The sequence below is a fragment of the Chiloscyllium punctatum genome, chromosome 26, assembly GCF_047496795.1.
Source record: "Chiloscyllium punctatum isolate Juve2018m chromosome 26, sChiPun1.3, whole genome shotgun sequence".
NCBI lineage: Eukaryota > Metazoa > Chordata > Chondrichthyes > Orectolobiformes > Hemiscylliidae > Chiloscyllium > Chiloscyllium punctatum.
This window is the reverse complement of record NC_092764.1, coordinates 29,809,403-29,824,203: the sequence shown is the minus strand read 5'-3', so window position 1 is coordinate 29,824,203 and position 14,801 is coordinate 29,809,403. Positions and strand designations below refer to the sequence as shown.

The following is a 14,801-nucleotide window of genomic DNA, read 5'->3' as shown; positions in this document are numbered from 1 at the left end:
TAGGAGTACTGACATCACATAACTGCAAGCCTACATGCCATGAATTTTTTGGCATTCCTGCCAAAACTCCATTTTTAAAAGACAGGGAGTAATGGAAATGATAACAATCACAATCACCATTTTCCAATCACATACAGAAGCTTATCAGAGTAGTACTGATCAAATTCTCAAAGTGCTGATGAACCTGAGTAACAAATCCCAACTACAAACCAAATCAGTACCAAAAATGGAGAGTTATCTGTTTCATTAGTATCCATTCATTTAATTGTATTGTCACCATGGATGTACAGGATACTGGATAACAACAATTGTCATGCTGCTCAACAAAATTCCTGTGCTGAAATTAGTGAAATTCAGAAAAGCTTCTTACAAAATCGAAAGTAAACTTAAAAATGCAAGGGCAATTACGGATAGAGTATATATTTTGTCCAAGGTAAAAACAATGACTGCAGATGCTGAAAATCAAATACTGGATTAGTGGTGCTGGAAGAGCACAGCAGTTCAGGCAGCATCCAACGAGCAGCGAAATCAACGTTTCGGGCAAAAGCCCTGATGAAGGGCTATTGCCCGAAACGTTGATTTCGCTGCTCGTTGGATGCTGCCTGAACTGCTGTGCTCTTCCAGCACCACTAATCCAGTATATATTTTGTCCATCCATCGATGCCCATTGACAAATATAAACATCCACGATCTCAATTTAGAGGACTTCGAAACAGTACACACCTGAAACTTCAGTGCACCATCCTCTCCAGGAATCGATCTAGTCTTCTCATAATGTCTCCAGCATTTTTTAATGAAAACCTACAGTACAGCAGTGAAACTAACGTCTAAACCTCATGCACACATAAGCCCATTTCTAAGCTACAAGAGGTAACATTACGGAAGTTTGTGCTCGAACTAAAAGACTGACACAGCAGAATCACTGGTTCCCAAGATAACCATGGGCGTTTGGCAATCTGGATTAGCTCTTCAAGAAACACAACGCACATCGGCACAACTTTATTTGTAAATACCGAGACCGCCTACCAACGTTACTTACAGCCTTCCTGGGCCCAAATACACGTCCCTGACAGGTGGATGGGAACGTCAATCAAAGAACAAAGTTAGGCAGACCGTGGAAGAGAACACTTAACCGAAAAAGAATTAACGATTTTGTTTTCTCGCCAATCATTTCTTTTGAACAAAAACATCCAAAGCCGCAGTCGAGGCGATACTGCGTCGATATCTGAACGATATCCTAACTGGGAATGACATACAAGTTAAACGTAACACATTCCGCGAATTACACTTAATACAGGCACGGCCTACTGTCAAAAGATTATCTCCGAAAATACGATGTGATATTCGTCAACTGAACACGCAGATAAAGAAAGTGATTAAGAGGGAAAGGCAATCGGACACTTCCTTACCTTTGGAATACAAACTCTTGGGCGAATTAAGATCCAAATCCGCGCTGAGAAGCGAGATGAAATCAGAGGGCATCACCTGGAGAAGGGAGGAAGAGTCAGGACCCCTCCGACGAAATAGATTCAGTTGAAACTATTCTCCGTTACCACTTAATTATTAATCCCGCTTTAAGTGAACAAGACCTTCGCTCAGATTCCCCTCTCTCTCCTCAAGGTGAAGAAACGTCCGGAAATTCAAGATAAAACTAGAAGCCAGGCATGCAAATGAACTGCGTGTTTCTAGCTAAAATGGCTGCATTTGGTCTCCAGTAAAGGAAGAGTATTGGTTCTACTCTCTGTAATCCTGCCATACAAACCGCATGAGGCTTCCACTCTCCGCTCGTTTTAATCGTCGGCTCCAACCGACGTGACCTCGAGCCGCCGCCGCCGCCGCCGCGCGCTCACGTCACCGGCCGGCGCACGCGCACCAGCTCCGAGGCGGCTGGAAGGTGGGGTGCGGATAATGGAGCAGGGGAAGCGATATGATAGGCATGGTAGAAATCTCAAATTTTGGACTGCAGATCTCCCGAGTATTTCCAGCACTTTCATTCGTTTTAAGCATTATGCCCTCCCTTTCGTGAAGCTGGTGATTCACCCTTAAAATATCTGCCCTCCATTGATTTTTCTTCATGTTTAGTGTCAAAATGCACCAAGGACAATTTGTCTTCGTTTGTTGCCAATAAATAAACTTTCAGCAATGGTCAACAAGAGCCACACTTGATGTTGGATGAAACACTGAATTAATGGATCAGTACATTCAAAGAAGAAATAGATCTCTCACAGTCAACATGGTCCAAATAGACAAGATTCAGAGATGCCGGTGTTGGACTGGGGTGTACAAAGTTAAAAATCACACAACACCAGGTTATAGTCCAAGAGGTTTAATTGGAAGGATAATAGACAAGGATCAGGAAATAATATTTGGGCGGCACGGTGGCACAGTGGTTAGCACAGTGGTTAGCACTGCTGCCTCACAGCGCCAGAGACCTGGGTTCAATTCCCGCCTCAGGCGACTGACTGTGTGGAGTTTGCACGTTCTCCCCGTGTCTGCGTGGGTTTCCTCCGGGTGATCCGGTTTCCTCCCACAGTCCAAAGATGTGCAGGTCAGGTGAATTGGCCATGCTAAATCGCCCATAGTGTTAGGTAAGGGGTAGATGTAGGGGTATGGGTGGGTTGCGCTTCGGCGGGGCGGTGTGGACTTGTTGGGCCAAAGGGCCTGTTTCCACACTGTAATCTAATCTAAATGTTCAAAGCAGTTGCAGTGAAACTGTTTTTATTCCTTCGTGGAACATGTAGATTAGATTACTTACAGTATGGAAACGGGCCCTTCGGCCCAACAAGTCCACACCGACCCCCAAAGCACACCCACTCACACCCATTCCCCTACATTTACCCTGCACCTAACAATATGGGAAATTTAGCATAGCCAATTCACCTAACCTGCACATTTTTGGACTGTGGGAGGAAACCGGAGCACCCGGAGGAAACCCACGCAGACACGGGGAGAATGTGCAAACTCCACACAGGCATGGTACATTGGAGAGACCAAGCAGAGGCTACGGCAACGGATGAATGGACACCAGCTAATGGGTGGCACAATGGCACAGTGGTTAGCACTGCTGCCTCACAGCGCCAGAGACCCAGGTTCAATTCCCGCCTCAGGTGACTGACTGTGTGGAGTTTGCACGTTCTCCCTAGGTCTGTGTGGGTTTCCTCCAGGTGCTCTGGTTTCCCCCCACAGTCCAAAAATGTGCAGGTTATGTGCAGTGGCCATGCTAAATTGCCTGTAGCCTTTAGATTAGATTACGTACAGCGTGGAAACAGGCCCTTTGGCCCAACAAGTCCACACCGAAGCGCAACCCACCTGGACCCATTCCCCTGCACCTAACATTACAGGCAATTTAGCATGGCCAATTCACCTAACCTGCACATTTTTGGATTGTGGGAGGAAACCCACGCAGACCTAGGGAGAATGTACAAACTCCACACAGTCAGTCGCCTGAGGTGGGAATTGAACCCGGGTCTCTGGCACTGTGAGGCAGCAGTACTAACCACTGTGCCACCCACTAACTTGCCCGTAGTGTTAGGTGAAGGGGTAAGTATAGGGGATTGGGTCTGGGTGGGTTGCTCTTTGGAGGGTCAGTGAGGACTTGTTGGGCCGAAGGGCCTGTTTCCATGCTGTATGTAATCTAATCTAATCTAATCATAACAATCAACAGACAGGAATGTTTCCTCCCAGTCGGAGAACACTTGAGTGGTCTGGGACATTCGACCTCGGACCTTCGGGTGACTGTCCTCCAAGGCAGACTTCAGGACAGGCAACAACGAAAAGAAGCTGAGCAAGTTCAGTACCGATTGGGATGGCCTCAACTGGGACCTTGAGTCCATGTCACACTACAGGTGACCCCATTGCACTATACACACACACTCCTACAGACCCATACACTCACACAGGCCCTCTCTCATAAACTCACACATACACTCCCACAAGCACCCTCTCACAAACTTATACCTCTTTACACTCATACTTGCACACATAAACACACACTCTCACAGACTCTCATCAACTCTCCCCCCCCCAACATGCACTTGCACTTGTGCACGCGCGCGCGCACACACACACGCACACACACGTTTGTGGGTAAAATCAGTCTGGCTATTGTGGCACAGACAGTCTCACACAGGGCAGCTCACACCTTAAATGCATTATCTGGGCTGACATGACACCAATTGTTAAAGTTCACCTGAGAATGTAATTTTTGAAAACGTTCTGCGATTTACATATGAAAGAACTGAAACCAACATGTTCATTCTAAAAGATGAGAGACTTAAACAATCCAAGTCTTTTTCAATATATAATTTCAGTTACATCACATTGTAAACATTTGCTATAAGTTCTGTGTCTTACAATCTTATACTCGACAACCACCTGAAGGAGTAGCACTCCAAAAGTTAGTGCTTCCAAATAAACCTGTTGGACAATAACTTGGTGTTGTGTGATTTTTAACAACATTTTCCTCGCTACCATCAGTTCTGAGAAAGGGCCACTGGACCCAAAACTCTGATTTCTTGTCACAGATGCTGCCAGACCTGCTGAGCTTTTCCAGCAACTTCTGGTTTTGTTTCTGATTTACAGCATCCATAATTCTTTCAGGTTTTATTGACACAAATGGTGGGCCAGCTTATGGTGCATATAGATGACACTCAGAGTAATTTTTTCCAGCACGTCTCAACTCTTCCACTGCCTTTGTGTTATTGGTCTGTAAATCGGACCATCCAGTATTGGATGATCTATGTGTCCTTTGATTCAGTAAAGGGATTGCTAAAGTTTTCATTCTCAGCCCCAGACGAAAGTCCAGCTTCTTCTGACCCTGAATATCGCCACCGAAAATTTTCCAGGTTAAGAAATAAGTTACGCCAATGGTACTTCACAAGCATAAAGATTACAGTATATGCTGTGCAGTGCTGGCTGGCAGCTGCTCAGTGCTGCTGTATTGGAATGGCACACAATGGTTCATCTGAACATCCTGAATGAATACAATTATGATGTCAGGATGATAGAATATTAGAACACAGAAGGATGCCTTTTGGTTCATCGTGTTCATGTCAGTTTTCTGCAAGGACAACTCAGCTAGTCCTGGAATTTTTTTTATATCCAGCTTATTGTCCAATTCCTTTTTAAAAATCATGACAGAATCTGCCTCTATTTTAGTCTATGGTACTACAGTCCAGACATTGATCACTCACTGCATTAAAAAACTAATCCTCATGGTTCTGTTCTGCCTTGGTTCTGTTGCCATTCATCTTAGACTGGTGTGCTCTGGTTCTTGTTCTTTTTGCCTATAGGAACCCGTTTCTCCCAATCTGCTCTGTCCAAACCATTCATGATTTTAAATAAATCAGCTCAAATTACCAAATCTATTTTCAATTTCTTCTCTTAAGAAGAACAACCCTAACTTCTGTCAATGTAATTAAGCAGCTGCTCCTGGGAGCATTCTTATAAATGTTACAAGTTTAATAGAATTCCTGTTTAATCTCTTATCAAGTTACAATAACTTGATTCAGAATGGCATTTTGTTAATATTGGCCTCAAGATCCATGAACTAGGCACCAGCTGTCAGAAGTTTTCCTTTTCCCCACAGCAAGCAAAGTAAATCTGTCCAGTCAAACATGTAGGCAGCTATTTTAGAGATAGTTTAATATAAATGATAACGTGGCAATTCTACTTTAAAATTACATGCAATCTTATTGGAATTCAGTTACATATATGTGAAGATTATATGAAAATTCCAGTAATTTTTAAAAATAGACTATAATGCCTTTGCCTCAACCTGGGAAGAGAAAATCCAAATACCAGGATCTCAGTAAATCTGTCAATATGTTGTGGTCTGTATGTGTTACTTCCTACTTCATTCCTGCCTTAATTTGGTGATTCTCTTTGCAGCAGAGATGGCTGAGAATGTATTTAATAGAATATATGGGATTTTGGTTTTATAAACAGCATGTCAATAGGAGCATCTACTGGGTTTTGTTTTGATAGGGAGAGATAGAGTATTCTTTAATACAGGTATTATAGCCTTTTGTTTGTAGTTGTAACTTCAACTCACAACCCAGATAGATTGATGTATGAGGGTTAGGAAATACAACTTCCCACAATTGTCATTTCGCTGTCACAATTTCACCTTTCGTGTACAATCATTGCCTTTAACTTGCTAACACAATTAGCTTTTAGTACTTATTTGCCGAAACCATGATGCAGTGTGGTTCTCCATGCGTTAGCTTATGTAGCATATACCATGAAACGTCAGTTCTTTTTCAGTCAGCTATTTTGAAATTTATTGACAACACTATCAATTTACAAGGCTACAATATCATAAATTTACACATATAGTCTGCGTTCAGATGTAACAGAATATTACTCATTGACAACACTATCAATTTACAAGGCTACAATATCATAAATTTACACATATAGTCTGCGTTCAGATGTAACAGAATATTACTCATTGACAACACCAACTTCATTACACAGAAAAACTATTGGCAAGCCAAATTACACATGACAAAAGACAACCCAGGTACCTTTATACCAAAGCATCACTTTGTGATACCATGTAAATGGCTAAAAGGCCTATAAAGGCCTGTCGACATTACAATACGCATTGAACTTAAAAGACCTCAATGTGGTGAGACCATGACACAGAAACCATTAGAAAACCATCAGTATAGGGATGGTCCATTTTTCAAGTGACTCAACAAACTGGTTTGCTAGATGGCAAAAAGCAAATCTACTACCCCAACCTGATCACATTTTAATCTTTGCTGTTGATGGAAACAGCATCAATGGAGGTACCGTCTGAGCTTCAGGGATTGTTTATTCCTGCATAATCATAGAACTGGTATGATGCTGAAAGAAATCATTCAGCCTGTTGTGACCACACTGATTTAGTGCTATTCTCCAGACATTTCCCATAAATCTACCCATTGATTTATTATAAAAACAATTAACTGGCATCAGAATGCTGTCTTGCGGCCTTAAAGTCAATAAACCATCTCCATAAGAAGCCTGTTGGGCTCCACTCAAACTTAATGAGGTCCTGAAAGGTCTTTTCAATACCCATTGAAAGTTTAAATTTTGAAAAAACCTAAAACAGACCCGATAGTCCAGCAAATATGGTTCAACCACTCATGTAAATTAATTTACAAGACACACAAATCTGTGGAAAGCCAGAAGGCAGGAGTCATGCCAAAGAACAACCTGGGATGGATGTTAACAGCCTAACAAGACTTATCATTCTGTATAAAGCAATAGGGACTGATGGATCTATGTGCAGTAACTGGCCTGACATTAGGTCCTTTGACTGGCCCACCTGTAGGCAATTGTACTTCAAGAGAGGCAATATATCCTCATAGGAGCTAATGTACACCTATGCCTATGAGAAAACATATGGCAAATCATTTATTTGTGAATTACCTACAATGTTTCATGAAAATAACAGAGGAATATGGTGAAACAGGTCAAATTCTAATGAGATAATTGGGACATTGGGGATAGATGCCCACTGTACTTTTACTTTCATCAGAGTGCAGCCATAAAATTAAACTCTGAAACAGGTTCAGCTGGTGGCACAGTGGCTCAGTGGTTAGCACTGCTGCCTCACAGCATTTAGATGAGAGTGGTTCTGGAAAAGCACAACAGGTCAGACAGCATTTGAGGAGCAGGAAAATCAACATTTTGGGCAAAAGCCCTTCATCAGGAATGGAGGCAGGGAGCCTCCAGTGTGGAGAGATAAGGGTGGGGGGGAGGGGCTGGGGTGAAGGTAGCTGTGGGAGTCGGTGGGTTTATAAAAAATGTCAGTGTCAAGTCGGTCATCATTAATGGAGATGGAGAGGTCCAGGAAGGGGAGGGAGGTGTCCGAGATGGTCCAGGTAAATTTAAGGTCGGGGTGGAATATGTTGGTGAAGTTGATGAACTACTCAACCTCCTTGCAGGAGCATGAGGTGGTGCCGATGCAGTCGTCAATGTAGTGGAGGGGAATGGTGCCAGTGTAACTACAGAAGATGAACTGTTCTACATAGCCAACAAAGAGAGAGGCATAGCTGGGGCCCATGTGGGTGCCCATGGCTACCCCTTTGGTCTGGAGGAAGTGGGAGGATTCAAAGGAGAAATTGTTAAGGGTGAGGACCAGTTCAGCCAAACGAATGAGAGTGTCAGTGGAAGGGTACTGTTGGGAACGTCGGGAGAGGAAGAAACAGAGGGCTTGGGGATGGAGGTGTAGAGGGATTTAATGTCCATGGTGAAGATGAGGCATTGGGGGCCGGGGAAACGGAAGTCTTAGAGGAGGTGGAGGGCATGGGTGGTGTCTCAAACATATGTGGGGAGTTCCTGGAGGGGGTTGGGGGGGGCGTAGGACAGTATCGAGGTAGGTGGAGATGAGTTCGGTGGGGCAGGAGCAGGCTGAGACAATGGGTCGGCCGGGGTGGTCAGGTTTGTGGATCTTGGGAAGGAGGTCGAATCGGGTGGCGCGGGGTTCCTGGACTATGAGGTTGGAAGCTGTGGGTGGGAGATCTCCTGAGGTGATGAGGTTCTGTATGGTCTGGGAGTGATGGTTTGACTCCCACAGCTACCTGGATTACACCTCTTCCAACCCTATCACCTGCAAAAATGTCATCCCATATTCCTAATTCCTCCGCCGTACCTGCTCCCAGGAGGACCAGTTCCACTACAGGACACACCAGATGGCCTCCTTCTTTAGAGACCGCAATTTCCCTTCTCACGTGGTTGAAGATGCCCTCCAATGCATCTCATCCACATTCCGCACTTCCGCTCTCAAACCCACCCCTCCAACCGTAACAAGGACATAACCCCCCTGGTCCTCACTTTCCACCCTACCAACCTTCGCATTAACAGCATCATCTGCCGACATTTCCACCACCTCCAAATGGACCACACCACCCATACATTTCCCTCCCCACCCTTTTCCGCTTTCCGCAAAGACCGTTCCCTCCATGACGATCTGGTCAGGTCCACACCCCCCAACAACCACCCTCCCGTCCTGGTACCCTCTCCTGCGACTACAGGAATTGCAAAACCTGCGCCCACACCTCCTCCCTCACCACCAACCAAGGCCCCAAAGGAGCCTTCCACATCCATCAACATTTCACCTGCACATCCACCAATGTCATTTATTGTATCTGTTGCTTCCGATGCAGTCTCCTCTACATTGGGGAGACTGGACAGCTCCTCGCAGACCGCTTCAGGGAACATCTCCGGGACACCTGCACCAATCAACCCCACCGCCCCATGGTCCAACATTTCAACTCCCCTCTCACTCTGCCGAGGACATGCAGGTCCTGGGCCTCCTCCACCGCCACTCCCTCACCACCCTGGAGGAAGAATGCCTCATCTTCCACCTCGGAACACTTCAACTCTAGGGCATCAATGTGGCCTTCAACCGTTTCCTCATTTCCCCTCCCCCCACCTTACCTCAGTACCATCCTTACCAGCTCAGTCCTCATGACCTGTCCTACCTGCCCATCTCCCTTCCCACCTATCCTCTTCACCCTCCTCTCTGACCTATCACCTCCATCCCCACCCCCATTCACCTATTGTATACTTTGCTACCTTCTCCCCAGCCTCACTCCCCCACCTATCTCTCCACCCTGGAGGCTCCCTGCCTCCACTCCTGACGAAGGGCTTTCGCCCGAAACGTCGATTTTACTGCTTCTCGGATGCTGCCTGACCTGCTGTGCCTTTCCAGCACCACTCTGATCTAAACTCTGGTTTCCAGCATCTGCAGTCCTCAGTTTTGACTTGCTGCCTCACAGCACCAGGATCCCAGGTTCGATTCCAGTCTCGAGCGACTGTCTGTATGGAGTTTGTTCATTCTCCCCGTGTCTGGGGGTTTCTTCCGGATGCTCTGGTTTCCTCCCACAGTCCAAAAATGTGCAGGTCAGATGAATTGGCCATGCTAAATTGTCTATAGTGTTCGGTGCATTAGTCAGAGGGAAATGGATCTGGGTGGGTCACTCTTCGGAGGGTCGGTGTGGCCTGGTTGGGTCGAAGGGCCTGTTTCCACACTGTAGGGAATATAATCAAATAAAATATATATAAAATAGTCAGGATAAATTCCTACAAGTCCATAGAATTATTGAGGGTAAAAACAATGACTGCAGATGCCGGAAACCAGATTCTGGATTAGTGGTGCTGGAAAAGCACAGCAATTCAGGCAGCATCTGAGGAGTAGTAAAATCGACGTTTCGGGCAAAAGCCCTTAAGTGCTTTTGCCCAAAATGTCGATTTTACTGCTCCTCGGATGCTGCCTGAACTGCTGTGCTTTTCCAGCACCGGTAATCCAGAACATAGAATTATTGAGAATGCACATGGTCTCATGAACATAGAAAGAGTGACAGAAATAAACAGTTGAGCGTTGACAATTGAGTGTGACTTAACCTAAAGTGTAATTAAACCTAAACATAATAATCTTCAAAGAATGCCTCCTTGGCCTCAACCTGAAAATTAGGACACAAGCGGCATTAGACAGAATAAATAGATTACAGCATCCCAGCAAATATAATCCCAACAATAGATAAACCACAAAGGGAATGACAGCATTATAATCTGTATGAGAATGATTTCATTACACAACAAAGTTATGACAAAAATGCCACATAGCTAAATCAGGAACCTTAAACAAGAGAAAAATAAGAGACACATGGGGTCAGATCAATCACTCAGCTGCCCATAGAACCCCATCATAGAACCTTCCTGAAGAAATTTCCAAAAGAGTAAATATAGTAAATAAGGAAGCTACATTCAGCACTCAACAATACTGGTGATGAGAGTAAGAAGAAACATTCCCCTGATCAGATGTTTATATGGGGAACCAAAGATAATACATTCAGTAACCCAACCAGACAGTTGCTGTCATATAGAATTTCTTTAACTTGAAAGACTCTTGGTGTCATTCAGTCTCATATTCTTCTTGCTGCTGCCAAAAGGCAACACTGTATTTCATGGTTCAATAGTATAGGCAGCACTTGATTTTCAAGCTATAAAACTCTCCTGGTATCCCAGTTGAGCAGTTCAGCTTCCAAAAGTGAAAAATATGTAGTTTCTTACACTATCTCTGTTACTGTCTTTCTTTCTGACTCTTTCACTCTCTATCTTTCTCCCTTCTCTGTCTTAGAGCATACAGAGTGTATCTACATGGGAAGGGAGGGCAGCAGTATATGAGGTAAAAAGTGGCGATAGTGAACCCCTTCAATCTATTCTTACCTTTCAAAGCAGAAGTGTGACATCACAGGAAAATAAGCAGGTGATTTGTGGGTATTTGTTCTGTGTCTCTTGATCAGCTCAGTGGTTTAAATCAAAAATCATTATTATAGCAGAACTGTACAGTTAGGAAACATTCTCTTAAGATAGAGATGTGCATCACAGAAACAGACTCATTGGTTCAACTCGTCCATGCTGACCAGAGATCCCAACCGAATCTAGTCCCACTTGCCAATACCTGGCCAATACCCCTGCAAAGCCTTCCTATTCATGAACACATCCAGATGCTTTTTAACTATTGCAATTGTACCAGCCTCTTCCACTTCTTCTGACAGCTTATTCCATACACGCACTACACTCTGTGTGAAAAGGTTGCCCCTTAGATCTCTTTTTATATTTTTTTCCCTCTCACTATACCCTCTAGTTCTGGACTCCCCCACCCCAGGGAAAAGACCTTGTCTATTTACCCTATCCACACCCTTCATGATTTTATAAACCTCTATAAGGTTACCCCTCAGCCTCCGACGGTCTAGGGAAAACAGCCCCAGCCTATTCAACCTGTCCGTATAGCTCAAATTCTCCATCCCTGGCAACATTTGACATCCAAATCAATTCATGAAATAGAATAGAAATGGCTCAGCAGGAGATGTGTTGAAGCTGTAGTATGTGGGACTTGATGCACACTAGTGCAATCCATAGTGACTACATTTTAATATGTTGGCTGCTCGAAGAACTTTGGCTCAGAGCTTATGGGCTGGAGTCTGAGCTGCAGGCAATGTAACACATATGAGAAAGACAGAATTACCTGCATACTCTTTCAGGAAGCAATCACACTCCTGAGATTAATTACATCAAATCAGATTCATGGTCAGGGATAGGAGGGCATGACTGTGAGTGAGGCAGGTATTGGGATCCAGAATTTAACTTTGGACACGTCTCAGCCCTTGTCCAATAGATACTAAAGTCTTGGTCCCAGTATGGAGCACAGACTGGAGGGAGGATGAGAAATTGACCACAGCAGTGTGGTCCAGAGTGTCATTCAAGTTGGATGAGAAAAGAGAAAAGTGGCAGAGCGAATTGTATGAATCAAAGACTAAATACCATTATCTGAAGCAAAGACAGGGAGTCCCACAGAATGTGTTGTCTACCTGTTGGCAAGGTTCAGGGCACATTTTCTCGGCCAGAGAGGAACTTGGAATGGAGGCGAAGGATCCAGTTGCCATTAGTGTAGGTACCAATGACAAATGTAGGACGAGAGAAGAGGTTCTGCTGAGGGTTACAAACAGCTCAGGGATAAATTAACAAATGGAATAGCAAAGCTAATAATCTCAGGATTACCACCTGAGCCATGTGCAAATTGATAAAGTGTAAATAAGACTAGAGAAGTAAATGTGTGGCTTGAAAATTGGTTTGGGAGAAATGAGTTTCACTTTATTGGGAAGGAAAGCTGTTCTATTTAGACAAGCATCATTTGAAGTATACTGAGATCTAGGGTTGTATCTTGAGCTTAAATTGGATGGCTTCAATTGAAGGGAAGTTCAAACAATTAAATAAAAAGAGATGCAAGAGTGATGAGGTGAACAATGATCAAAGTGTGAAAGTACAGGATGGAAAATATACACAGAAGGATGCAGCAGAATAGTGGTAAAAACTAAAGTTTGAGGGTTTTTTAGCATAGAGCACTTGTAAGACACAAATGAATTGATGGCACAAATTGAAATAAATTAGTTTGACATGAAACCTATTATAAAACCATAGTTACAGGGTGACAAGGAACGGACACTAAATATTCAAAGACATTCGATCTTCCAGAAGAATAGGCAAAAAGGAAAATGAGGTGGAAGGTAACTGCAGTGGTGTAAAGTGATAAAGGTGTGATAGATTGTGATGTGAATTAGGTGGAAATAAGAAATAGCAAAGGAAAGAAACAGTTGGGAGTTGTCTGTAGGCCATTCAAGAGTTGGGCGGCATGGTGGCACAGTGGTAAGCACTGCTGCCTCACAGTCCTAGAGACCCGGGTTCAATTCCCGCCTCAGGCGACTGACTGTGTGGAGTTTGCACGTTCTCCCCGTGTCTGTGTGGGTGTGCTCTGGTTTCCTCCCACAGTCCAAAGATGTGCAGGTCAGGTGAATTGGCCATGCTAAATTGCCCGTAGTGTTAGGTTAGGGGTATGGGTGGGTTGCACTTCGGCGGAGCGGTGTGGACTTGTTGGGCCGAAGGACCTGTTTCCACACTGTAAGTAATCTAAGTTGTCTCAATGTACAATAAAGTATAAGTTGAGAAATGATGAAGCCATATAAGAAGGGCACCATAATTATCAAGTGTCATTTTTATTTTCATACTGACTGGACAAATCAGATAGGCACAGGTAACATGGAAGTTGAATTTGAAGAGTAAATCAGGAATTGTTTCTTCGAGTAATATGTTGCAGAACCTACTGGGAATAGGCTATTTTAGGCTCAATAGTGTGTAATGAATTAGGAATAATAAGAGATATTGCAGCTATGCTATCCCTTCATAGTATTGTGATCACAATATACTAGGATTTCAAATTCAGTTTGAGAGAGAGCAACTCAGTTTGCAAATCAGTATCCACAACTCAAATAGGACAACTATTAAGGTGAGAAAGAGTTATGTAAAGTGGGCTGGGAAAATAGATTGAAGATGAATGCCAGTAGATGAGCAACAGCAGACATTTAAAGCAAGTATTTTATAACGCTCAGCAAAAATTTATTCCAGTCATAAAGAAGGACTCAAATGAGAAGAATAAACTGCCCATGGTCAACAAAGATGGTCAAGTAGAATATCTAACCAAAAACTAAAGCATACGTAAGCTATGTAACCGTGTGTTAGGCAAGAGGATTGGGATTACTTTTTGGAGCCAGGAGTAGGTGAGCAAAAGACTAATAAAGAGGCAGGAAAATGATTATGATATAATTTTGTAAGAAATACAAAAGCAAACAGACATGATTCGGAGATGCCGGTGTTGGACTGGGGTGTACAAAGTTAAAAATCACACAACACCAGGTTATAGTCCAACAGGTTTAATTGGAAGCACACTAGCTTTCGGAGCGACGCTCCTTTATCTGATCACCTGATGAAGGAGCGTCGCTCCGAAAGTTAGTGTGCTTCCAATTAAACCTGTTGGACTATAACCTGGTGTTGTGTGATTTTTAAATAAAAGCAAACAGAAGTAGCTTATAAAGATATATGAAAAGAGAATAGTTAAGCTAAGTGTGTGACATTTAGAGGATGCAAGTGCACAATTAATATCAGGGTATGATCCAGTAATTTAAACAAATATTTTGCAATAGTCATCATGATTGGGGACACTATAAATATCCCAAAGCTAAATGTTAAGTAACATGCTAATGAGAGGAAAGATCTTGTAACAGTCTGTGTCATGAGGGTCAAAGAATTTGACAAGTTAATGGTACTAAAGGCACACAAGTCACCAGGATGTGATAATCTGCATCCAAGAAGTTGAAAGGAAGTAGCTTCAAAGACAGTGGAAGTGGACAGTGACAGTGGAGTGGACAGTCGCAGTCACCCAAAATGTTGACTTCTCCACCTCCTGATGC

The 14,801-nt window shown here is 43.6% G+C and overlaps 2 protein-coding genes across 3 annotated transcripts in view; both read right to left on the bottom strand.

Annotated features, from left to right (window-relative positions):
* The window catches only part of nfat5b (nuclear factor of activated T cells 5b), a 228,494-nt gene extending 226,639 nt beyond the window's left edge, over positions 1-1,855 (bottom strand). Inside the window, exons 1-2 of one of the 2 annotated variants that reach the window (XM_072596003.1) lie at positions 1,763-1,855; positions 1,410-1,485 (exon numbers count right to left, since the gene is read on the bottom strand). In XM_072596003.1, coding sequence (XP_072452104.1) covers positions 1,410-1,482 — 73 coding nt within the window. In that variant the 5' untranslated portion in view covers positions 1,483-1,485; positions 1,763-1,855. Of the gene's footprint in view, positions 1-1,409 lie in introns of both variants that reach the window. The other variant, XM_072596004.1, reaches the window with a different exon arrangement.
* Positions 1,856-9,716: 7,861 nt separating this feature from the next.
* The window catches only part of cyb5b (cytochrome b5 type B), a 54,390-nt gene continuing 49,305 nt past the window's right edge, over positions 9,717-14,801 (bottom strand). The window contains exon 5 of the mRNA XM_072596002.1: positions 9,717-10,025. Within this exon, the coding sequence (XP_072452103.1) occupies positions 9,947-10,025 (79 nt within the window). The 3' untranslated portion in view covers positions 9,717-9,946. The remainder of the gene's footprint in view (positions 10,026-14,801) is intronic.